This window comes from Phyllobates terribilis, unplaced genomic scaffold (assembly GCF_046119375.1).
Source record: "Phyllobates terribilis strain yellow unplaced genomic scaffold, ASM4611937v1 Scaffold_13__5_contigs__length_258822181, whole genome shotgun sequence".
Taxonomy (NCBI): Eukaryota; Metazoa; Chordata; class Amphibia; order Anura; family Dendrobatidae; genus Phyllobates; species Phyllobates terribilis.
Window position 1 is genome coordinate 121,363,922 of NW_027362773.1, and position 24,021 is coordinate 121,387,942.

A 24,021-nucleotide genomic window follows, 5' to 3' on the forward strand; every position below is an offset into this window, starting at 1 on the left:
GTGCCCAGTGTCAGAAACCTGGGTTTGTGTCCTAGGTCATGGGTCTTCCAGCAGGACAATGACCCCAAACATACTTCAAGAATCACCCAGAAATGAATGAAAACAAAGCGCTGGAGAGTTCTGAAGTGGCAGCAATGAGTCCGGATCTAAATCCCATTGATCTCCTGTAGAGAGATCTTAAAATTGCTGTTGGGACAAGGCGCCTTCAAATATGAGAGGCCTGGAGCAGTTTGCAACAGAAGAGTAGTCCAAAATTCCCAGTTGAGAGGTGTAAGAAGCTCGTTGATGGTTATTTGTTCCAAAGGGTGTGCAACCAAATATTAAATAAAGGGTGCCAAAAATTTTGTCCGGCCCATTTTTGGAGTTTTGTGTGAAATGATGTCCAATTTGTATAACAAAAAAAAACGTGTAATTGCAATAATTTTCTGGGAGAAATACTTCATTTTCTTGAACAATTTCAAGGGTGCCAACACTTTCAGCCATCACTGTATGCTGGTAATATTTGGGTATAGTCTGGGGGTATACTTTGTCCCTTATATTGCAGTATTATGGTAATGTTGGTCTTGAATACAGTTGTGTTTTGGTAATAAATATTATGGTGGCATTATAGCATCACTTTGTGGAAGTATAATGTGGTCATAGTGTGATGATATTATTTAACCCTATATAGCGTTATTATTGGTACTTTTACATTTTGGTACTATTAGTCTTGATTTCCTCCCACTTCAGGTATGGTCATATTTGTACTAGGGGCCCTCAGTTTGGAGCAGTGTGTGTGTTAGGGGGGATGTGAGAATGGCAGTGTGGGTCTTTGTGCTTTCAAATGCCAGTGCTAAGCAGTCCCTGTTTGTAGAAATTTGTCTTATTTCATGAAAATACAGTGATTGCAAGTGATCAAGGTGAGAAAAGCTCCAGTCCATACATATGTGTTTCTGCCGGTTCCTCAAAACATCTGTCCACTTATGTTATATCAGGTGACCCAATAGTAGTATATATAGTTAAATCAATGCCATTTATCATAACAGATCATATGGCCAAACACAAAAATATTCTTTCCAACTTCTGAATCAATATTTAAATGCCTTTCTGTGTCAGTGTATATATGTGTGTACTCATAAAATCTGATATAATGTCATGGACTCAACTATAGACCTACGTTTGGGCCACTCTGTATGACTTCACTACATCTAGATCCTTTGATTTTATATTACATTACACAAACTTGATTTATATACGTAATAAATGCTGGAAGATGAAACACTCTAAAGTAATAATTTGCCTTTCTTACCCCCTCCCAGCTATAAACCTGCTTACTCAGTTTTTTCTTTGTTCCCATTATTGTAGTAACTGCAGCTCGTCGGTGGTGGCCTATTTTTAACCCGGTAAACCCAAAGATTATGTAAATTGCTTAATCCTTTAATTGTTTCTTGTTTGTTTTTTCTATGTTTTGTGCATATTATGACTTTTAGCTTGTATTGACATTTTTGAAGCCAAACATCCAGACATTGTATTATCTGAGTGCTGTGAATACTCGGAGCCAAGTCATGAGCTTGGTGCCAGTCTCAGTCTGTTCCTCCTACTCTCCGATTTTCAGCAGTTAGTAGACTGTGTATTTTTGTTCTTTTCTATATGTCTTTCCCACCTTGGATTATTTAGAATGTATAGAATATATATTAATCCTAATATTGCACCATATCGACTGTCTTGGCTGTTGGAATGTAAGAAATGTGAACATTGCAATAGACTGTGATCCTTGCTCGCTCTCACCCCCTCGTAATCTGTGACTGCCAGTGTTTCCACCCTTTCAGTCCAGTGCGCTCAGTTTAGTCTATGTGGCCTTCTAGAAAGCTGTGAATAGGAGTGGTCTGACTGTGACGCATCTGTTTTTGCAACCTCATATTTATTTATAAGCACAGCCATATTTCCTGCGTCCTACTGAATAGATGACGGAAAATTAGAGAGCAGACGTCCTATTAAAAGGTCAGAGACGCGAAGAGACATGCCTCTGGAATCGGTGAGTGAAATAATCTCCTATTGTAACTACTTAACCAAGCAGATATGAAAATAACCAGAGTCTAAGTGAATGTAGAATTCCGTTCCTAAACTTCTAATAAGGGTGAAAAATTTTGTGTTTAAATGGGAAAAATTGATTTCACTCATCAATTCTTTTCGCATGAGGCGCCGTTCACAATTATGTTGAACTTTCCTTTTAGACCAGTTTCACAAATCCTCCAACTCTCTGGACTAAAGGACTTCAAACGGGCCGACTTTTTTCATGTGATTGAACTCCGATAATTGTATTCAAGCCGGTCTCTAATATTAAATATTATATTATATTTAATATTAATATTAAATAGTATGGGGAAGAAATACATCATATACAGTGGTATGTAAAAGTTTGGGCACCCCTGGTCAAAATTACAGTATTGTGAACAGTTGAAGATGAAATGATCTCTAAAAGGCCTAAAGTTAAAGATGACATATTTTCTCTGTATTTTTGGAAAAAAAAAATATATTGCCATTTTTTTTCATTTTAAAAATTACTAAAAGGAAAATGGGCCAAAGCAAAAGTTTGGTCACCCTTGGAGATTTGTGTGCTCAGATAACTTTGACCAAAGTGTCAGACCTTAGTTAGCCTGTTAGGGTTATGGCTTGTTCACTATTATTGTTAGGAAAGGGCCAGGTGATGCAAATTTCCCAGCTTTATAAAAACCCAGCCTCCTCTAACCTTGTGCCAAAAAACAGCAGCCATGAGTTCTTCTAAGCAGCTGCCTAGCACTCTGAAAATGAAAATGGTGGAGGCCCACAAAGCAGGAGAAGGCTATAAGAAAATAGCAAAGCGTTTTCAAGTTCCCTTTCCTCAGTTCGAAATGTAATTAAGAAATGGCAGTTAACAGGAACAGTAGAGGTCAAGATAAGGTCTGGAAGACAAAGCAAAATTTCAGTCAGAGCTGCTCATAGGATTGCTAGAGAGGCAAATCAGAACCCCTGCTTGACTGCAAAAGACCTTCAGAAAGATTAGCAGACTCTGAAGTTGTGGTACATTGTTCTACTGTTCAGATACACCTGCACAAATCTGGCCTTCATGGAAGAATCATCAGAAGAAAACCTCTCCTTCGTCATCACCATAAAATTCAGCGTCAGAAGTATGCAAAAGAACATCTAAACAAGCCTGGTATATTTTGAAAGTTCTGTGGACCAACGAGGTTACAATAGAACTCTTTGGCTACAATGATCAAAGGTATGTGTGCAGAAAAAAGGGCACAGAATTTCATAAAAAGAACATCTTGCCAACCATTAAGCATGGGGGTGGATCAATCATGCATTTGGGTTGTGTTGCAGCCAATGGCACTGGGAACATTTCTTGGTTAAAGGGAACAATGGATTCAATGAAATTTCAGCAAATTCTTGATGCAATCATAACACCATTTGTAAAAGTTGAAGTTGAAAAGTGGATGGCTTCTACAAATGGATAGTGATCCTAAACACATGTCAAAATCCACAATAGACTACCTCAAAAAGCGCAAGCTGAAGGTTTTACAATGGCCCTCACAGTCCCCTGATCTGAAAATCATTGAAAATCTGTGGCTAGACCTCAAAATAGCAGCGCATGCAAGACGCCCCAGGAATCTCACAGAACTGGAAGGATTTTTTTTCCAAGGAAGAATGGATGAAAATCCCTCAAACAAGAATTGAAAGACTCTTGTCTGGCCACAAAAAGAGTTTACAAGCTGTGATACTTTCAAAAGGGGGTGCTACAAGGTACTAACCATGCAGAGTGCCCAAACTTTTGCATCTGCTCATTTTCCTTTTTGTAATTTTTAAAATCTAAAAAATTCAAATATATATAAAAAATTTTGCCTAAAATACAAAGGAAATGTGTCATCTTTAATTTCAGGCTTTTTAGAGATCATTTCATCTTCAACTTGCTTAACTGTTCACTATAACAACAATTTTGACCAGGGGTGCCCAAACTTTTACATGCCACTGTAAGTGTTGCTCTAACTGGGCAGTTCCTGGATGGGAGATATGTGTCACCTAGGTGGTTAGCGTTGGTGATGTGAAGCCTGGAAAAGCGGGTTCCAGCACCAATAGTGCTGGGACGATTTTTAAAGGGCCTGGATTTGTCTGTGTTTTAGGAATGACTGAAAGAGCTGGCGGGACTGGTTGTTCACATAATCTCCTATCCAGGCTTTGCTGCCCATTTAAAAGGCAGCTGAGTTGCCTCTTTCAGTGTTCTGTGTGTGGGAGGAGGGAAGGAATCTAAGCTGTGTTTTGTCTGGAAAAGTTGGACCTATATCTAAGCGGGTGTACCCATACTGCTGTACGAACTGTTTATTTTGTGTTTTAACCTTGTGATGGAAAAAGGCTGCTTTACTTTGTCTGGAGACCGCTGGAGTTTATGAACTGAATAAACCTCGGTTTGTTTGGACCATAGACATTGCCTGTGTGTATGCTACTGGCTACCAAAAGGGCACTGATGCCCTACAATACACACAATAAATACAGTACAGACCAAAAGTTTGGACACACCTTCTCATTTAAAGATTTTTCTGTATTATCATGACTTTGAAAATTGTACATTCACACTGAAGGCATCAAAACTATGAATTAACACATGTGGAATTATATACTTAACAAAAAAGTGTGAAACAACTGAAAATATGTCTTATATTCTAGGTTTGTCAAAGTAGCCACCTTTTGCTTTGATGACTGCTTTGCACACTCTTGGCATTCTCTTGATGAGCTCCAAGAGGTAGTCACCGGAAATGGTTTTCACTTCATAGGTGTGCCCTGTCAGGTTTAATAAGTGGGATTTCTTGCCTTATAAATGGGGTTGGGACCATCAGTTGTGTAGTGCAGAAGTCTGGTGGATACACAGCTGATAGTCCTACTGAATAGACTGTTAGAATTTGTATTATGGCAAGAAAAAAGCAGCTAAGTAAAGAAAAACGAGTGACCATCATTACTTTACGAAATTAAGGTCAGTCAGTCCAAAAAATTGGGCAAACTTTGAATGTGTCCCCAAGTGCAGTTGCAAAAACCATCTGTGACGCCTCGAAGCCCTACCCTGGGAGATGGGGGACTCGGAGCCAGGTCCTGATGTTGTCAATGGGGTGCAGCCGTGGCCCGGACCCGCTCCGTGCCCAGGGCCATCACATTAAAAAAAAATGATGGTACGAGGTTATCCGGGTTGAGTGGCTGATCTCGATTACGCCACCTGTGGCACCTGGTGAAGGCCACCAGCGCTGCTGCAGTCCGCTGAGGCAGGATGTTATAGAAGCCGTCGTTGTTACTACTGCCCACAGGCGGAGAAGGGGCTTAGGGCAGAGAGACAGAATGGAGGGGGTTGTAGTATAGGAGTTTTGGTGCTGCGTAGTGCGGTGTAATGCAGAATAAAGAGTCCGGAGGCCATAGGGGTTAACTTCCAGGGTTTTTACTCACGGTGGAGATTGCAGTTGAAAGGCTTCTCCCTGCTCCTCGCGGAGTTCTGCGGTCACCAGCGACGGGGGGGGGGGGGTCCGACAACCTCCGAGTAAGTCCAGTGTTCAATCAGGACCCCGCACCAGAGTGTTCCTAAACTTCAGACCGAGTCCTTTCCTGTCTGTGTGGATAGGCCGGGTCTCCCTCTGAACTTCACTCAGAAAAAGGGTACGGGTGGCAGCTCCGCTCCTTCCGTTACCCGGTGGGATCCTCAGGGCCTACCGGGCTTCCCTGACCAGTACATAGAGTAGCAAGGTCAGGTGTCGGGGGCCGGTACCCCTCTTGCAGCCGGAATCCCTCTGAATAGATCAGAGAGGCGAGGACAGGTGGCGTATACCGCTCCGTCTGCATCCTCCCCGGGATCCATTTGCGGTGGAGCTACACTCCTGAGCTCCGGGCCTTCTTGGTCATGGTCCTTGACCGGGTTGAGACATTCCTTATCTGCAACCTGCCTCTCGACCCAAGGCCAGGGTACAAGGGCCGTGTCTCCATCCTCTGCAGGCCCACACAGGATCCACGCTCAGGGAGGGAGGTCACGATGAAAGAACGATCAAAGAACCAAGAACCAAGATGGCTGTGTATTAAATATGAAATTTTAAAGTGTCACTAGAATGTGAATCCTCCACCCTCACCCACTAATTGGTTCCCCTATCTCTTGGTTCCCCAGTCTCCCAACTTCCAGTAGGGACAGCACTTGGTGCCTACTAGCCCCCTCTGGTGGGAGAAGTGTGGTGTTGGATGTGGAGGGAGGGTCCTGACCATCGCACTGTTCTTACCTCAAAGGAGGAACACTACACCCCATTAAAGAGGTGCAGCATCCCTGTGGTGGTCGAACCCTCAGGGGCACCACACATCAAGCGCTACAAAGAAACTGGCTCACATGAGGACCGCCCCAGGAAAGGAAGACCAAGAGTCTTCTGAGGATAAGTTTATCCGAGTCACCAGCCTCAGAAATCGCAGGTTAACAGCAGCTCAGATTAGAGACCAGGTCAATGTCACACAGAGTTCTAGCAGCAGACACATCTCTACAACAACTGTTAAGAGGAGACTTTGTGCAGCAGGCCTTCATGGTAAAATAGCTGCTAGGAAACCACTGCTAAGGACAGGCAACAAGCAGAAGAGACTTGTTTGGGCTAAAGAACACAAGGAATGGACATTAGACCAGTGGAAATCTGTGCTTTGGTCTGATGAGTCCAAATTTGAGATCTTTGGTTCCAACCACCGTGTCTTTGTGCGACGCAGAAAAGGTGAACGGATGGACTTTACATGCCTGGTTCCCACCGTGAAGCATGGAGGAGGAGGAGGTGTGATGGTGTGGGGGTGCTTTGCTGGTGACACTGTTGGGGATTTATTCAAAATTCAAGGCATACTGAACCAGCAAGGCTACCACAGCATCTTGCAGCGGCATGCTATTTCAACTGGTTTGCGTTTAGTTGGACCATCATTTATTGACAATGACCCCAAACACACCTTCAGGCTGTGTAAGGGCTATTTGACCAAGAACGAGAGTGATGGGGTGACCTGGCCTCTACAGTCACCAGACCTGAACCCAATCAAGATGGTTTGGGGTGAGCTGGACCGCAGAGTGAAGGCAAAAGGGCCAACAAGTGCTAAGCATCTCTGGGAACTCCTTCAAGATTGTTGGAAGACCATTTCCGGTGACTACCTCTTGAAGCTCATCAAGAGAATGCCAAGAGTGTGCAAAGCAGTCATCAAAGCAAAAGGTGGCTACTTTGAAGAACCTAGAATATAAGACATATTTTCAGTTGTTTCACACTTTTTTGTTAAGTATATAATTCCACATGTGTTAATTCATAGTTTTGATGCCTTCAGTGTGAATGTTAAATTTTCAAAGTCATGAAAATACAGAAAAATCTTTAAATGAGAAGGTGTGTCTAAACTTTTGGTCTGTACTGTATTTTATTGAAATACACAACTACACAATAAAAATAAAATGTAAAATTTAATAGTAAAAACAAAGAACAATGAAAGTGAGGGTAGGCCTATGAGTGACACAAAATTATGAACATAACATTACAGTACCAAGGGTAGTCACCAGATGGCAGAATACTACCGAGGAGTGATAAAAAGTACAGTACAGACCAAAAGTTTGGACACACCTTCTCATTTAAAGATTTTTCTGTATTTTCATGACTATGAAAATTGTACATTCACACTGAAGGCATCAAAACTATGAATTAACACATGTGGAATTATATACTTAACAAAAAAGTGTGAAACAACTGAAAATATGTCTTATATTCTAGGTTCTTCAAAGTAGCCACCTTTTACTTTGATGACTGCTTTGCACACTCTTGGCATTCTCTTGATGAGCTTCAAGACGTAGTCACCGGAAATGGTCTTCCAACAATCTTGAAGGAGTTCCCAGAGATGCTTAGCACTTGTTGGCCCTTTTGCCTTCACTCTGCGGTCCAACTCACCCCAAACCATCTCGATTGGGTTCAGGTCTGGTGACTGTGGAGGCCAGGTCATCTGGCGTAGCACCCCATCACTCTCGTTCTTGGTCAAATAGCCCTTACACAGCCTGGAGGTGTGTTTGGGGTCATTGTCCTGTTGAAAAATAAATGATGGTCCAACTAAACGCAAACCGGATGGAATAGCATGCCGCTGCACGATGCTGTGTTAGCCATGCTGGTTCAGTATGCCTTCAATTTTGAATAAATCCCCAACAGTGTCACCAGCAAAGCACCCCCACACCATCACACCTCCTCCTCCATGTTTCACGGTGGGAACCAGGCATGTAGAGTCCATCCGTTCACCTTTTCTGCGTCGCACAAAGACACGGTGGTTGGAACCAAAGATCTCAAATGTGGACTCATCAGACCAAAGCACAGATTTCCACTGGTCTAATGTCCATTCCTTGTGTTCTTTAGCCCAAACAAGTCTCTTCTGCTTGTTGCCTGTCCTTAGCAGTGGTTTCCTAGCAGCTATTTTATCATGAAGGCCTGCTGCACAAAGTCTCCTCTTAACAGTTGTTGTAGAGATGTGTCTGCTGCTAGAACTCTGTGTTGCATTGACCTGGTCTGTAATCTGAGCTGCTGTTAACCTGCGATTTCTGAGGCTGGTGACTCGGATAAACTTATCCTCAGAAGCAGAGGTGACTCTTGGTCTTCCTTTCCTGGGGCGGTCCTCATGTGAGCCAGTTTCTTTGTAGCGCTTGATGGTTTTTGCAACTGCACTTGGGGACACTTTCAAAGTTTTCCCAACCCCATTTATAAGGCAAGAAATCCCACTTATTAAGCCTGACAGGGCACACCTGTGAAGTGAAGACCATTTCCGGTGACTACCTCTTGAAGCTCATCAAGAGAATGCCAAGAGTGTGCAAAGCAGTCTTCAAAGCAAAAGGTGGCTACTTTGAAGAACCTAGAATATAAGACATATTTTCAGTTGTTTCACACTTTTTTGTTCAGTATATAATTCCACATGTGTTAATTCATAGTTTTGATGCCTTCAGTGTCAATGTACAATTTTCATAGTCATGAAAATACAGAAAAATCTTTAAATGAGAAGGTGTGTCCAAACTTTTGGTCTGTACTGTATATATACGCACATGTATACAGTATATCCACAAAATCAATGCAGTTCTGTAAGTTAAATATATAGAAATTTGGTGCAATGTAATGCACAAAAAATAAAATCAATAGTGAAAAAATAAAGATACATTATAATCAGACATACCTAAAAGAATAATAATAGACTGTGTGACCACATCGGCCCCTACTTCAGACCTCAGATTAAACTGTATGGGGAAGAAAGATAATAATTATAATATTTCTACCCCCAGACAGCATCACGTTGTCAGCAGCACATCCAAGCATTTTGCTCATTCTCGGGAAGTTAGCAACATATTCACATGGGCACGTACTCAGGAATGAGAATTTTTATGCTGGGCTTAAAGGGGTTGTCCACTTTGAGGGACAATTTTTTTATTTAAATCCATGTATTTTGGCCTAAAATAATTTTTGCAATTACCGGTAGGTCTCATTCAAAAATTTACATAATTTGCCTTTTATTGTCTCTGTGCTGCACTGTCTATTGGTGGCTGCAGAATGAGTTAACTGAGAGTCCCTCAGTCTATTTTTTGAGCTCCACTCAACTCATTTATGTCCACAGACCACATTAAAATTGAATCTGCCGGGAAACAAAGAGTCTGTAAAAAGCCAAACGGTGCAAAATTGTTAATACAGCCCAATTGCAAAAATGATTTTTAGCCCCAAATTTAATTAAAAAAATGTCTCCAAAGGTGGACAAGCCCTTTAAGTTTAGGTTGTCTACCAACTAGGCAGCATTAGAAAATATGAGCCATTGTTTTTTTAAAGTGTATGAAAGCAGAGTTTGGGATATTTTGGTGGAGTGCGGTTGGGAATTATTTTGTCTACCTTAATTTGGGGGGTGGTGGTGGGGGGGGGAGTTTAGGAGGGGGGACGGACTGTAGACATTAGTTTACAAAGGTTAATGATGCATATTTTTATTTAATTCTTTTTTTTGTGTTGAATTACAACCTTAAAATGTGAATAATATAAAAATGAAAGAGTTTTATGGGATGTGTATCTTACATCTGGTAAGAATCCATAAATCAGTCATCATCTATGTGACCCTGGAGCCAGATACTTGCACTAGTCACTGCCGCTTTTGTTGGATATATTTCATTTGGATAATTTTATTACTATTATGTCTTATTCATTTGCTGTAATTTTTCAGGGTCCACCTCCTCAACTTGGCGACCTGATTGAATTCATCCGCCCCTTTTATCAGCACTGGGGCATCTATGTTGGGGACGGCTACGTTGTCCATCTCACAGGTAATCTAAATTTACTGTAAGCTGAACCCCGACAATATGAGTTGGTGTGGATGGACATTCATTTACCCTTCAGCAGCCATGTAATATACACTACACTACTCCCAAAGCCTGAGCCGTAGATAGAAGTGTCGTTATCATTGTTCTGCTTCTTCTGACAATCACTCATACTGTACTGAGTATGGAGGAATCCTCTACTGAGAATCAATTGACGCGCCCCCTGGGACCGTGGGGTACTCGGTAGCCGGGCCGGTCGGTTCTTTAAGGATAGTCACAGTGGCGTGACCCGGTCTGTGGCCCCGGGCGGTCAATAACAGAGGAGAATAAAGTTTTGGGGATAAAGTTTTGTGACGCCACCTGTGGTATGCGGCTATAGGTGGCCACCACTGCTGTTCAGATCCACTGGGGCCGTTGGTGACGCAGCAGAGATGGTTCAGCTCTCCACGGGTGTGCCCCAGGGCAGTTAAAGAGGTAGATTTGTTGTTGGTGTAGTGCAAGGCAGGTGACGCAGCAATTAAGTCAAGGACACAGCGGGGTGCAGTCTTCAAGTTTTTATTCACAGTTCTTATGATGTTCCAGGTTACAACTGCCAGCGGGTTATAACAGCCCACCGAGTCCTGTGTCCTCCGGGGAAGTGATCCAGCCAATTCTCAGATAACTTGGGTGCACTTGATCGGGGTCCCCTTCTTGTGTACCTTCCCGGGTCGTCTCTCTGCACTGGCTCTCGCCCTCCTGCCCTGCGCCTCACACATAGTGTCTCGAGCCAGTGGCCGCGGGCCTTGTCGGGCGACGTCCTCTACTGACAATCTGTAACATACCTGGCGGCGTCCTTGCATGGTGGTCCATCTCCCACTGTGCAAGAGGGCGCACTTGATCTCCTGTCCAGAATGTCTCTCTGGCTTCCCTCCATGCTGTCTGTTTGTGTCTGTTTCTGCTGCTTAAGGGCGGCGCCCGATCACTTCCTGCCTTTTGTACCTGCTGTGGGTCACACCCCTTGTGCGTCCTCAGCCTATTGCTGTCTGTCACTTGGTATATAGCTCAGCAGCTCCCTTCTATCCCTGCCTGAGCATAGTGTTTCCTTCAGTGTGTGCTTGCACTCTGAAGGTGCCAGGTCCCGTCTCTTGTCTCCTGCTTTTTGTATCAGTTCCCGTGTCTGAACTGAGTCCTGTATTTCTCCTGCTTTGCGGTATCAGCTCCCGTGTCTGAACTGAGTCCTTTCTTGTTCTCTTGTCTGTCCTGTCTGAACACGGTCCTAGCCTGTTCCTCTCGCCTTCTAGTGGCCGATTTCCTAGACCCGCTCCTGTGTCTGGTCTGTCCTGTCTGAACACGCTCCTTGCCTGTTCGTTCCGCCTTCTAGTGGCCGATTTCCTAGACCCGCTCCTGTGTCTGGTCTGTCCTGTCTGAACACGCTCCTTGCCTGTTCGTTCCGCCTCTCTGGGGGCCGTATTCCCAGACCCGCTCCTGTATCCCTCTGCAGTGTCGGTCTCCTCCGTACACTCAGTTCCAGTCTGAACTCTCTCCTGTCCTTTACCTGTTTTGCCTCTATGTCCGTTCCCTTCCTTTTTCTGCAGAGTCTGAACTCGTACCTAACTCCTGCTTGTTGTCTCTGAAAGTACTGTGTGAGTATCTGGCTCTGTCTTTCCCTTCCTGTCTGTTCCGTGTGAACAGAGCCCTGTCCTCCCTGCTCAGCCTTGTCTGCACTCTAGCTGTGCTTGCCTGTAACCCTCTGCCTGTATTGTTCCTGAGTCCCGGTGTGTACTGGGTCCTATCCCGCCTGTGTTCCTACCTGCTAGTGCCTCCCTGTCTGCACACTAGCTGTGCTTGCCTTTACCCCCCTGCCTGCATACCCGCCTGCCTGCATACCAGTCGTGCCTGCCTATACCCACCAGTCTGTGTGCCAGCCTACCAGCCTGTTCCTGTATTCCCCTGTGTGGGTCAACAGCCGTGTCCGGGGTCTGTCCTGGAGTAGCACCTGGTCCCTCTGCTCGGTTCCTCCTTGGTGCACTGGCGTCGTATGCCGTCGTGCGACCCTGGTCGGATCGGGTGAATACTTAGTCACGCCCCTCCAGGCATTCACTCTCCGGCACGGTCCAGTGGAATCACTACCAATCACACGCACACGCCGCTTAGCCCGGGCGTGTGCATAACAGCATGCTCAGGCCATGGTTCCCGTTGAGCCCCACGGCCTTCGCTCTTTGAGAAGTTTTTCCAGCGAATACATGCATTAAAATAAATAAATAAATTTTTTTCCCCCTTTAGCTGAGTTCCAGGCGAATTACGCACCCGTCCAGATGGATCTATCAGCTCTCGTTCCTGCGGATCCGCCACGTTACTATGGGGATCCAAGACAGTGTCGTGCATTTGTGGAGCAATGCATGCTACACTTTAAGGCCTACCCTCTCTATTTTCCTTCCGATTGGGCTAAAGTGGCCTTTATGATTGACTACCTAGCGGGTGATGCCTTGAAATGGGTCACCCCCCTATGGGAAGCATGGGATCCTGTCATCCTTGACCTGCAGGCCTTCCTGGTGGCCTTTCGTATGGTCTTCGAGGACCCTAACTCTGAAGCCCCTGCTGAAGCTTCACTTCCCAATATCCCGGAGCAGCCCCGACGGGTAATGTGTGTGGGTAGCGCAATAGTCCTCCAGCCCAATGAGACTACTGCCCACCCAGAATCCTCACAGGGTGACTACGCTTTCCGGAATACTTCTCTCAACCTCAAGAGGCAGTCCAGACGTGCTAGACTTAGAGGCAAGCCGTCACGCCAGGGTCTGTCCTCCCTGAGACCTCCTGACCCCAACCTTGAAGTCCCTACTGAAGCTTCATCTCCCTGTATCCCGGAGAAACCCCAATGGGTAATGTGCGTGGGTAGTGCACCAGTTCTCCTGGCCGAAGAGACTTCTGCCCATCCAGACTCCACACAGGAGAACTTCCTGCACCCGGCATCAGATGCTTCTTTCTCTTTAACCGGTGTGCATGTCCAAGGATGCTCCAAAGCTGTGGTTACCTCAGAGTCTGTGCACCTCTACTACCTGGCGGAGGATCCCCTGTTGCCTCCTGAACCCTCCGGGATACCACTCGATGACAAATGGAGAGAGACTTCTCTACACCCGGTACTCAATACTTTGTCCGCTTCGTCCTGTGAGCCTGACAATGGGTACCCCAAAGTGGTAGTTACCTCCGAGTCTCTACACCCCTCCGACCAGGCGGAGGATCTCCAGTTGTCTCCTGAACCCTTCGGGGTGCTACCTGGTAGCGAAAGGACAGAGACTCTCTTATACTCTGTACCTGATACCTCGCTCGCTTCGTCCAGTGAGTCCAACCTAGTGTACTCCGAAGCAGAGGTTACTCCTGAGTCTCTACACCCCTCCGACCAGGCGGAGGACCTCCAGTTGTGTTCAGAATCCTTCGGGGTGCCACCTGGTGGTGAATGGACAGAGACTTTCCTATATCCTGGATCTGATACCTCGCTTGCTTCGTCCAGTGAGTCCGACCTAGTGTACTCTGAAGCAGAGGTTACCCGTGAGTCTCTACACCCCTCTGACCAGGCGGAGGACCGCCAGCTGTCTCCAGAACCCTTCGGGGTGCCACCTGGTGGTGAATGGACAGAGACTTTCCTATACTCGGTACCCGATACCTCGCCTGCTTCCTCCAGTGAGTCCGACCTAGTGTACTCTGAAGCAGAGGTTACCCGTGAGTCTCTACACCCCTCTGACCAGGCGGAGGACCGCCAGCTGTCTCCAGAACCCTTCGGGGTGCCACCTGGTGGTGAATGGACAGAGACTTTCCTATACTCGGTACCCGATACCTCGCCTGCTTCCTCCAGTGAGTCCGACCTAGTGTACTCTGAAGCAGTTGTTTTCTCTGAGCCTCTGCACTCTTCTGACCCGGCGGAGGACCTCCAGTTGTTTCCTGAATCCTCCGGGATACCACCAGATAACAAAGAGACAGTGACTTTTCCTCATTATGTACCTGATAACCCGTCTATTTCTTCCTGTGAGCTTGACAAGATGTACCTCGAAGCAGAGATTACCCTTAAGTCTCTGTCCCCCTCCAACCCAGTGAACGACTGGCCCTCGAATTCCCTGCGGAAGATTCTGGCAGGCCTGAAGAAGAGGGGGCGTAAGGGGGGAGGTACTGTAACATACCTGGCGGCGTCCTTGCATGGTGGTCCATCTCCCACTGTGCAAGAGGGCGCACTTGATCTCCTGTCCAGAATGTCTCTCTGGCTTCCCTCCATGCTGTCTGTTTGTGTCTGTTTCTGCTGCTTAAGGGCGGCGCCCGATCACTTCCTGCCTTTTGTACCTGCTGTGGGTCACACCCCTTGTGCGTCCTCAGCCTATTGCTGTCTGTCACTTGGTATATAGCTCAGCAGCTCCCTTCTATCCCTGCCTGAGCATAGTGTTTCCTTCAGTGTGTGCTTGCACTCTGAAGGTGCCAGGTCCCGTCTCTTGTCTCCTGCTTTTTGTATCAGTTCCCGTGTCTGAACTGAGTCCTGTATTTCTCCTGCTTTGCGGTATCAGCTCCCGTGTCTGAACTGAGTCCTTTCTTGTTCTCTTGTCTGTCCTGTCTGAACACGGTCCTAGCCTGTTCCTCTCGCCTTCTAGTGGCCGATTTCCTAGACCCGCTCCTGTGTCTGGTCTGTCCTGTCTGAACACGCTCCTTGCCTGTTCGTTCCGCCTTCTAGTGGCCGATTTCCTAGACCCGCTCCTGTGTCTGGTCTGTCCTGTCTGAACACGCTCCTTGCCTGTTCGTTCCGCCTCTCTGGGGGCCGTATTCCCAGACCCGCTCCTGTATCCCTCTGCAGTGTCGGTCTCCTCCGTACACTCAGTTCCAGTCTGAACTCTCTCCTGTCCTTTACCTGTTTTGCCTCTATGTCCGTTCCCTTCCTTTTTCTGCAGAGTCTGAACTCGTACCTAACTCCTGCTTGTTGTCTCTGCAAGTACTGTGTGAGTATCTGGCTCTGTCTTTCCCTTCCTGTCTGTTCCGTGTGAACAGAGCCCTGTCCTCCCTGCTCAGCCTTGTCTGCACTCTAGCTGTGCTTGCCTGTAACCCTCTGCCTGTATTGTTCCTGAGTCCCGGTGTGTACTGGGTCCTATCCCGCCTGTGTTCCTACCTGCTAGTGCCTCCCTGTCTGCACACTAGCTGTGCTTGCCTTTACCCCCCTGCCTGCATACCCGCCTGCCTGCATACCAGTCGTGCCTGCCTATACCCACCAGTCTGTGTGCCAGCCTACCAGCCTGTTCCTGTATTCCCCTGTGTGGGTCAACAGCCGTGTCCGGGGTCTGTCCTGGAGTAGCACCTGGTCCCTCTGCTCGGTTCCTCCTTGGTGCACTGGCGTCGTATGCCGTCGTGCGACCCTGGTCGGATCGGGTGAATACTTAGTCACGCCCCTCCAGGCATTCACTCTCCGGCACGGTCCAGTGGAATCACTACCAATCACACGCACACGCCGCTTAGCCCGGGCGTGTGCATAACACAATCACTCATATTGTACTGAGTATGGAGGAATCCTCTACTGACAATCACTCATACTGTACTGAGTATGGAGGAATCCTCTACTGACAATCACTCATACTGTACTGAGTACAGAGGAATCCTCTACTGACAATCACTCATACTGTACTGAGTACGGAGGAATCCTCTACTGACAATCACTCATACTGTACTGAGTACGGAGGAATCCTCTACTGACAATCACTCATACTGTACTGAGTACAGAGGAATCCTCTACTGACAATCACTCATACTGTACTGAGTACGGAGGAATCCTCTACTGACAATCACTCATACTGTACTGAGTACGGAGGAATCCTCTACTGACAATCACTCATACTGTACTGAGTACGGAGGAATCCTCTACTGACAATCACTCATATTGTACAGAGTACGGAGGAATCCTCTACTGACAATCACTCATATTGTACTGAGTACGGAAGAATCCTGTTCAGACAATCATTCATACTGTACTGAGTACGGAGGAATCGTCCTCTGACATTTCCTCATACTGTACTGAGTGTTCAGGAATCTTCATCTGACAATCACTCATACTGCACTGAGTATGGAGGAATCTTCTTCTGACAACCACTTATAATGCATGGAGTACGCAGGAATCTTCTTCTCACAATCCCTCATACTGTACTGAGTACGGAGGAATCTTCTTCTGACAATCCGCCATACTGTACTGAGTACGAAGGAATCTTCTTCTGACAATCCGTCACACTGTACTGAATATGCAGGAATCTTCTTCTGACAATCACTCATACTACACTGAGTACAGTGGAATCTTCTTCTGACAATCCATCATACTGTACTGAGTACAGAGGAATTCTCTACTGACAATCACTCATACTGTACTGAGTATGCAGGAATCTTCTTCTGACAAGCCATCATACTGTACTGAGTACACAGGAATCCTGTTCAGACAATCACTCATACTGTACTGAGTACACAGGAATCCTCTACTGACAATCACTCATACTGTACTGAGTATGCAGGAATCTGCTTCTGACAGTCACTCATACTGTACTAAGTATGCAGGTGTGGCGCCCCTGAGGGTTCAGTTGCCACAAAGGTACTGCACCTAACCCAGAGGTGTGGCATCTCCTTCTCTCAGGTAAGGATGGAGTGCTGCCCGGGACCCCAACACCTGCACTCAACACTACACTGCTCCAGGCCGACTGGAAGGGCATTATGCACTTCTTCAGCTGCTCCGTCCCTGGCTGGAGTGAGGGGAACCAAAAGTGAGGGGGAACCAAGTAGTGGGTGTGGGTGGAGGACGTAGAACAGGGGAGCACTTAAAGAAGATATATATATATATATGGAAGCCATCTTTTAGGGAGTGGAGTTGAAGAGTGAGTCAGAGGAGGAGAAGTGAAGGGAGCAGAGGCTCTTCAGGAGCTCTGCTCGGGAGGCAGGCTCGGCCTGTCATGCCCAAGATTGAGAGAGGAGTGGGAGCTAGGGAGGATGGCTCCAGGAACTGAAAGGATCCCAGGGGGTACGGTGAGTGCAGGACGGCACCCGTACGCCCGAATCTGCCAGGTGGTAGAGGGATCAGGCCGCAAGAAGGGAACCGGTCCCTGGACTAGCCGAGTTACTTTAGGTCTCAGCTAGAAAACCGGAGGCTTCTGCACTTTCAAGGTGCAGTTGCCATATTCGCACCTAAGCCGCCGAAAAGGGCACCAAGCAAGGTCCGGGAACTTCAAGTTGCCCAGAGGGATCTCAAGGTACCCGATCGGGACTTTGTGTGGCGGGGCGCAGGGCAGGAGGGAGAGACCCAGTGCGGGAAGTCGGCTAAGAAAGGAACATACAGAGAGGGGTCCCGCTAAGTGCTCTTGAGATACTTGAGGGAGTGCTGAACCCCTGCCTGGTAAACTCAGCGCGACGTGGGAGACTGTCACCTGTATGGTGCTACCTGAGGAACCTGAATAACTGTGAGTAAACTCGGATGACAGCACCCCACTGTTTCTGTCAGTTATTTCTACCACGGTATCGCTCCTGCACTACATCGCCCAGCATCACCATCTGCACCTACACTGCCCTGGAGCTGTGCTCTGCCTGTGGAGAGCCGCACCAACCCAGCTGCCCTAACATCTGCTCCAGAGGTCTGCAGCAGCGCCGGTACCCATTACCGGGAACCACAGGTGGAGTCACGAGACAAAACCGTTTATCATCCCTTCAAGCAACGACCCCTTTTAAAGAGTGACCCCAGGGTACGGGCCCGGGAGCCGACCGCCGTGACATCCCACAGAAGGTCAAGACCCGGGTACCGAGTTTCCCCCATATGCCCCCCTGGGCGAGTCACAGGAATCTTTTTCTGACAATCCCACATTGTGTACTGAGTATGGAGAAATCTTCTGACAATCACTCATACTGCACTGAGTACAGAGGAATCTTCTTCTGACAATCACTCAGATACTGGCGCATACTTAGTACTAAATTGAAATTGGGGACAGTACAAATTGGCGCACTGTACCTGTCCAGTTAATGAAACACAATAGTGGATGCTTGAGATTTGGAGGTATTGATGTAAATGGTCGGAGAGACATCAGTCAGGACTGGGAGGATTTGGACACAGGACTCTGACGCGCCCCCTGGGACATATTCCTTTTTGAGGGGAATACCCGGCACCGGATCAGATGGGGGGTTGTAGTCTCCGAGCGGCTGTGACCCGGTCCCGTGCCCAGGGCGTCAAGCTAAGTGTTATGTGGCAGTCCTTACTGATGTTATAAGAGTTCTTTTGTGTCGACTACGCCACCCGTTGTAATGCGGTCACTGTGGCCGCCGCTGCAGCAGGGTCCGCTGAGGCTGATGGTGGATGTGCAGCTTGGTGGGATAACCCCCAACGGGAGGGGTATAGCCTCAGAGGGGACAGGCGCAGAGGATGGGGGTTGTGGTGGTGCGGTGCAGCCGGCAATGAAGACAGACTCGGGTTGTGCAGTTAAGGGAGTTTACTTACTGCTGATGTTTCGGTCACTCCAGCTGTTAGTGACCACCCGAGCCGTGCTGCGTCCACCAGGTCCTGGATCCGGCCAACCCCCAAACAAGTCCGGAGCGTGGCCCTGAGCTCTCCCTCTGTCCTTTCTTCAGCCGTCCCCACCAGTGATCCACCTAGGTCCAGCTCCCTCGGGCCTTCTGTTGGGCAACCCTTGGCCTTAGGTTCCCTGACCCTCCATGTGGTATGCCTTCAGGGTGGATGTAGTGGGTGGCCGTGGCAGATGCTGCCCACAGCCTCCGGTCTCTGGCTAGGGATGTTTTTGCCCCCACCAGCTTGGGTTCCGGTACCCTTGTGCTGACTCCTCACCCGGTGCTCTAATTTGGGTTCTTGGGTCCCTTCTGCTGTCCCCCTCTGGGTCTTTCTCTTTCTTTCTCCTCTCTCTCTCTCCAGGGCTGCTGTTTCCTTCTCTCTCTCCAACTGACTTGTTCTCAGCGTCTGACCCTGATCTAAGTTGGTGCCCTCCTTATATATCCCTCTAGGTGGGAGCTCAGGTGACCAGCACCCAATGAGCTCCTATCACTACCCAGACTGCTCCCCCTATCTGCCCCTACACTACATGGGATGTACCACCCCCCTCCCACTCCAGCCAGGAACAGGCTCGGTTGTACCTGCACATTTCTAAGTGGGAGTACCGTCGGCCTGCTCCTCTGGAATGGGATGTATGTAGTGCATGCAGTCTATCTGAGCTCAGTTCCACACTCCTTCCTTACCCGGGAGTGGAATATCACACCTCTGGGTTGAGGTGCAATACCCCTGTAGCAGCCGAATCCTCAGGGTGCTACAACTCCGTGACTCTTTTTGCTGGTGGTAACGCCCAGAGGACTCTTCACTAGTATTTAGCACAGAGTGCACATTGTGTAAAAAACTGATTTTTTTGCAAACACAACATGTCTGAGCTCTTTGACATTTATTACGGTATAGTTTAGGTGTCTAAAACAACTTGACATTTTACAGTTAAAATATAGATAGATGTGTTTAGCAGACACTTGTTATTTCACCATGGTACATTGAGAGTGACAATCATGGCGTCAACTCTATCCTTAATCTTTTCAGATCAAGAAGGTGGGTCCAGCCTGTCATCCGCTTTTGGGGGCTCTGCAGTAGTTAGAAAAGATCATCTGGAGAATGTTGCAAAGGGATGCTGCTACAAGGTTAATAACAAATATGATGAGAAGATCCCGCCGTACCCCCCTGAAAAGGTGGTGCGGGCAGCTCTGGAGCTGGTAGATCAGACAATGCCCTATAGTGTGACCCGCGCCAATTGTGAACACTTTGCCACAGAACTGCGATATGGAAAAGGTTTCTCTGACCAGGTATGGTGCATTATCTAGATACTGTGCCAATCTTATTGGTGCCAAGACACAGCAGGGTACAGATGGCAAAACAGCCAACTTCATAAAAAAAAATGTGTTTCCATTTCCGTACAGCCGGAAATATGATGTTTTCTCATGATTCAGAGACGTGTGATTTGTGTAGGAATAGTAAATAGTTTTCTGATTTGTGGAGTTTTACAGATTGGAGACTGAGAGCATCTAGTGCATGATATAGTTTCCCAAGTTATAAGTTAACACAGAATACTTATATTAAAGAGAATCTGTGAGCAGGTTTTTCTTATGTAATTCGAGAGCAGCATGATATAGGGGCTGAGACTCTGATTCCAACAATGTGTCTCTTACTAGGGTGTGTGTTGCTGTTTCGATAAAATCAGTGTTTTATCATCAGGAGACTATTACTACAAGACTACGTGTCTCGTGCCTTCTGGTTCAACCACGCCCCTGCAATGTGGCGTGGGGCGGTAGCCGTAAGTGAGTTACTTGTCTCTTGTGCCCCTGCACGTTACATGAAAGTGGGGGTCCTGGCTCGGTGTGTGGACTTGTACTATGGGGATGCTATGCCATTGCTGGCCGCATGTAACTGATGACTTTGGTTGGCCAGGACCAGATGTTTTGCAGGTCAATGAGGGAGACCAACCCTTAGAAACAAAACGGTCTTTTACTGAACAATAACTTAGTGGGTATTATGTACAGCAGATAGAGGGTGCATAACTTCATGAATGTTTCTCTTAGTGCATGGAACATCTTCAACATCTTCATATACGTTCTCCCTGTCCTTCCCAGAATGACTCGGTTCTGCCTTACTTAGTCCTCTGTCTTCACCTCTACTTCACCAGTACTTCAGGAACTTCCCTCATCCCCAACAATAGTACTACAGTCAGTAAGTGAGAGTTCGGTACTTCATCCCACAGTTCCCCATTCTTTTCCCCTTAGGGGGAGCTACTTTGCCACTATGGCATTTACTGAGCTTCTCTGCTCGCCAACGCCTTGGAGCTTCACTCTCTTCATCTCACATTCCCTGTTCTCATCCGTCCTGTTACCTCCTGGGTTTGCACGCTTGATTTTACTCTACTGGGCTTCCTGCCCCAGACCTCCTTTCCAGAGAATCACTCACTCCTTTTTACCACTTTCTCTTGTCTCTCCACTGGATCACACTATCTGTCATCTCAGTCTCCTCTCAGTTTGGGGACTCCCATGTCATGTGGCTCTGCTGAGTAATCAGACCACAGGTTTGCTCTAGTTCAAAGCTAGGCCCTGTCTAATTCCTGACAGGAAACTCTCTCTGTCCGTTCACTTAACCCCTCCCACTCTGTACTAGTCCCAACTGTTAACTCTAACTGTGTTTGTTCACTACCTGTAGCTGGGCAAAATACAGCTTCATCACTAACAATACAGATTATTACAAATACAAATATCATAATGTAGGGGGTGGCTGTCTACTGTCTGTAACCCACTACAATAACACATTGCAACAATATACACGTCTTCAAGGGGGAATGTGGCCAATACTGTATGTCTATCTCCTTACTCCCCCACCACTGATTGGCAACAACCTGTGTATGGGCAGAAAGCTGCTAATCAGTTGTGTGGGCGGGGTTGGACAGAGCTCAGCATTCAGAGCACAGAAAAGTGATTGTATCAAAATGATAGCAAGCAGCCCAGCAAGTGATATTTTTCTGGAATCAGGGTCTCAGCCCCTACATATGCTGCTCTCAGATTACATAGCAAAAACCTGGTGACAGAATCCCTTGAAAGGAACATTAATGCTAGAATAAAGAAAAACTTTGAAGCATCTAAATGAATTGTTCAGTGTTGAACTTTTCCACCGGGGAAACAAACAATCCTCAATGTCCTAGAGAAGACAACCCCATTTATAATGGACTTTGGAGCCAATCACTTGTCACTTGGGACTATTTCTTATACGTTGATTCTCAAATTACCTATTTTAATAAATAGTAAAAAAAAAAAAGAATTGTAAAGAGTTTTGTACACAATTCCACTTTTCACAAGGAAGTGGTCCAAGATGGTAAATAATGTATATTTACAAGGCTCTGAGATAAATGTAAATCATGGGGTTGCTCTTCCCCCTGGATCCTTTATCACAAAGAACATATCTTTTATGAGTTCTGTAAAAAACTGAACCCATGACCCCAATGTAACCAGAGCCTAAGACATGACTTGAATATTGAGTTTTGCCAGACATATACTTCAACCAAATTACTTACAAATATGCTAACTAGGGTGCTCGGCGCACCTTTACTGTAGCACTTTCTGTGCTGACAGTGCTGCTCCAGGAAAGCTAGTGCTGTACATCACCAGTGAGGAAGGCGGAGACATGCAAAACCAGTGGGCGGAACAGTGGACTGAGCTTCTTGGCCACACCAAGGGTGCACCAAGCAAGCTAATTAGCATATTTTATTAAAACGTCAGTTTTTGCAGAATGGAGGCAGAAATTAGAATAGTTTTTATAGGAATCATACCCTCTATAATAAGGCTATGTGGTTAGTTTATACTGAAAGTTTGGGCCAACTATTTCCATTTAATTTCTTGTTCCAGTACAAAGTGGTTGTCTTGCAGTTTTTTCTATCATACAATGTCATTTATATTGTAGAGACAAATCGATTCTTCTTTGTTTCAGGTTGCTAACGCTGCGATGTACACGGCTGTTGGAGGAGGAATCTTTGCTGCAGTTCTGGCCACCATAGCTGTTGTTACAAGAAGCAGAAGACAAAACCAATGAGAACACAGAAATATTTTTGTGTGCGCCAAAGTTTTGTAAATTAGAGTTTTTTAAAATAGATTTATCACAAAATAAACTGCATACATTTTTAAGTAGTTCTCGTAGACCTGATGAGGCTGCTGTATTTACCTTGAAAATCCATGTCAGATTTACTGTATTATCCTTTTGGAAAACTTTCCTATCTGATATTAAAAAGAACATTTGGCGATTCCAACTCATAAGATGTTTGTCTTAATATCCAGATTATACAGCTATTCTGAAGTGGATTTTCAGTGTATATACATCAGCCTCATCGAGTCTGAGAGATCTATTTAATAATGTATGCAGGTTTTTTTTTTGGAGTTTTCCGCTCAGAATACGCTCTCTACTTCACAATACAACGCAATGAAAAAGCTCAAAAGAAGCCCAGGTGTCTTTTGGATGGTTTTGCTATTGTTTCGCAATAATGAAGCTTTATAATGAAGATAGTACTGTAAATAATATTAGCATGAAATGATAAGTGAAAGCTTATTCTTATATTTATAATTCATAATGTACATAATAAGTTAAATAACTTTGTAATACATCACATTACTTATCTTATTCTGATCCTGGGTTATAGTGTTTATTAATGCTCATTGTTTTGGAAACAATTGAGTTGCCAAACATATAAAAAAAACAATTTAGCTAAACGGACAGTACAGTGCAATATTTAATTATTCCTACACGAGATTACTGTACTATTCCTTCTAGAATACAGGCTGCAGCTCAGGACTAATGCAAGATAAACTACAACAGCTTCCAAAGTTGTGAGCAGAACTACGCTTCCTATTCTCTTCTATCTGCTGCCTATTACTAGATTTTATATTATATTGTATGTAATATTACACTAATATTTTCAGTACTTAACTATTAAAAAAAGAAATATATGATTTTTATTGGGACATGTTATCTTTGTCTGTGATCCTTCGATCAAAAAAAACAATTTATTTGTAGATATCCGGTTAATTTGCAAGTAAATAAAATGTAAATGATATCTGGTCGGCTTACTGAAAGTACAGCTACAAGGAGTAAATGAAGCTATATTCTCACTGCAGCCACTTGCTTCCAGTCATTGGGGCGGAGTGAGTTTACAATCACTGCTCTGTATAGAGTGAGTGCACTGTAA

The 24,021-nt window shown here is 46.0% G+C and overlaps 1 protein-coding gene across 1 annotated transcript; it reads left to right on the top strand.

Annotated features, from left to right (window-relative positions):
• The first annotated feature begins 1,793 nt into the window (after positions 1-1,793).
• Positions 1,794-23,804, top strand: LOC141173988 (phospholipase A and acyltransferase 2-like). Its single transcript, XM_073658563.1, has 4 exons — positions 1,794-2,014; positions 10,207-10,306; positions 19,854-20,113; positions 22,773-23,804. The coding sequence occupies exons 1-4, from the start codon at positions 2,000-2,002 to the stop codon at positions 22,872-22,874; spliced, it is 477 nt and encodes a 158-aa protein (XP_073514664.1). The 5' UTR covers positions 1,794-1,999; the 3' UTR covers positions 22,875-23,804.
• Positions 23,805-24,021: the final 217 nt, after the last annotated feature.

What these genes read in the sequence shown, in the direction of transcription:
- LOC141173988 (XM_073658563.1), top strand. An exon ending in CTACGTTGTCCATCTCACAG is followed by an intron (nt 10,307 to 19,853) that starts GTAATCTAAATT and finishes TAATCTTTTCAG; the next exon opens with ATCAAGAAGGTGGGTCCAGC. An exon ending in GAAAAGGTTTCTCTGACCAG is followed by an intron (nt 20,114 to 22,772) that starts GTATGGTGCATT and finishes TCTTTGTTTCAG; the next exon opens with GTTGCTAACGCTGCGATGTA.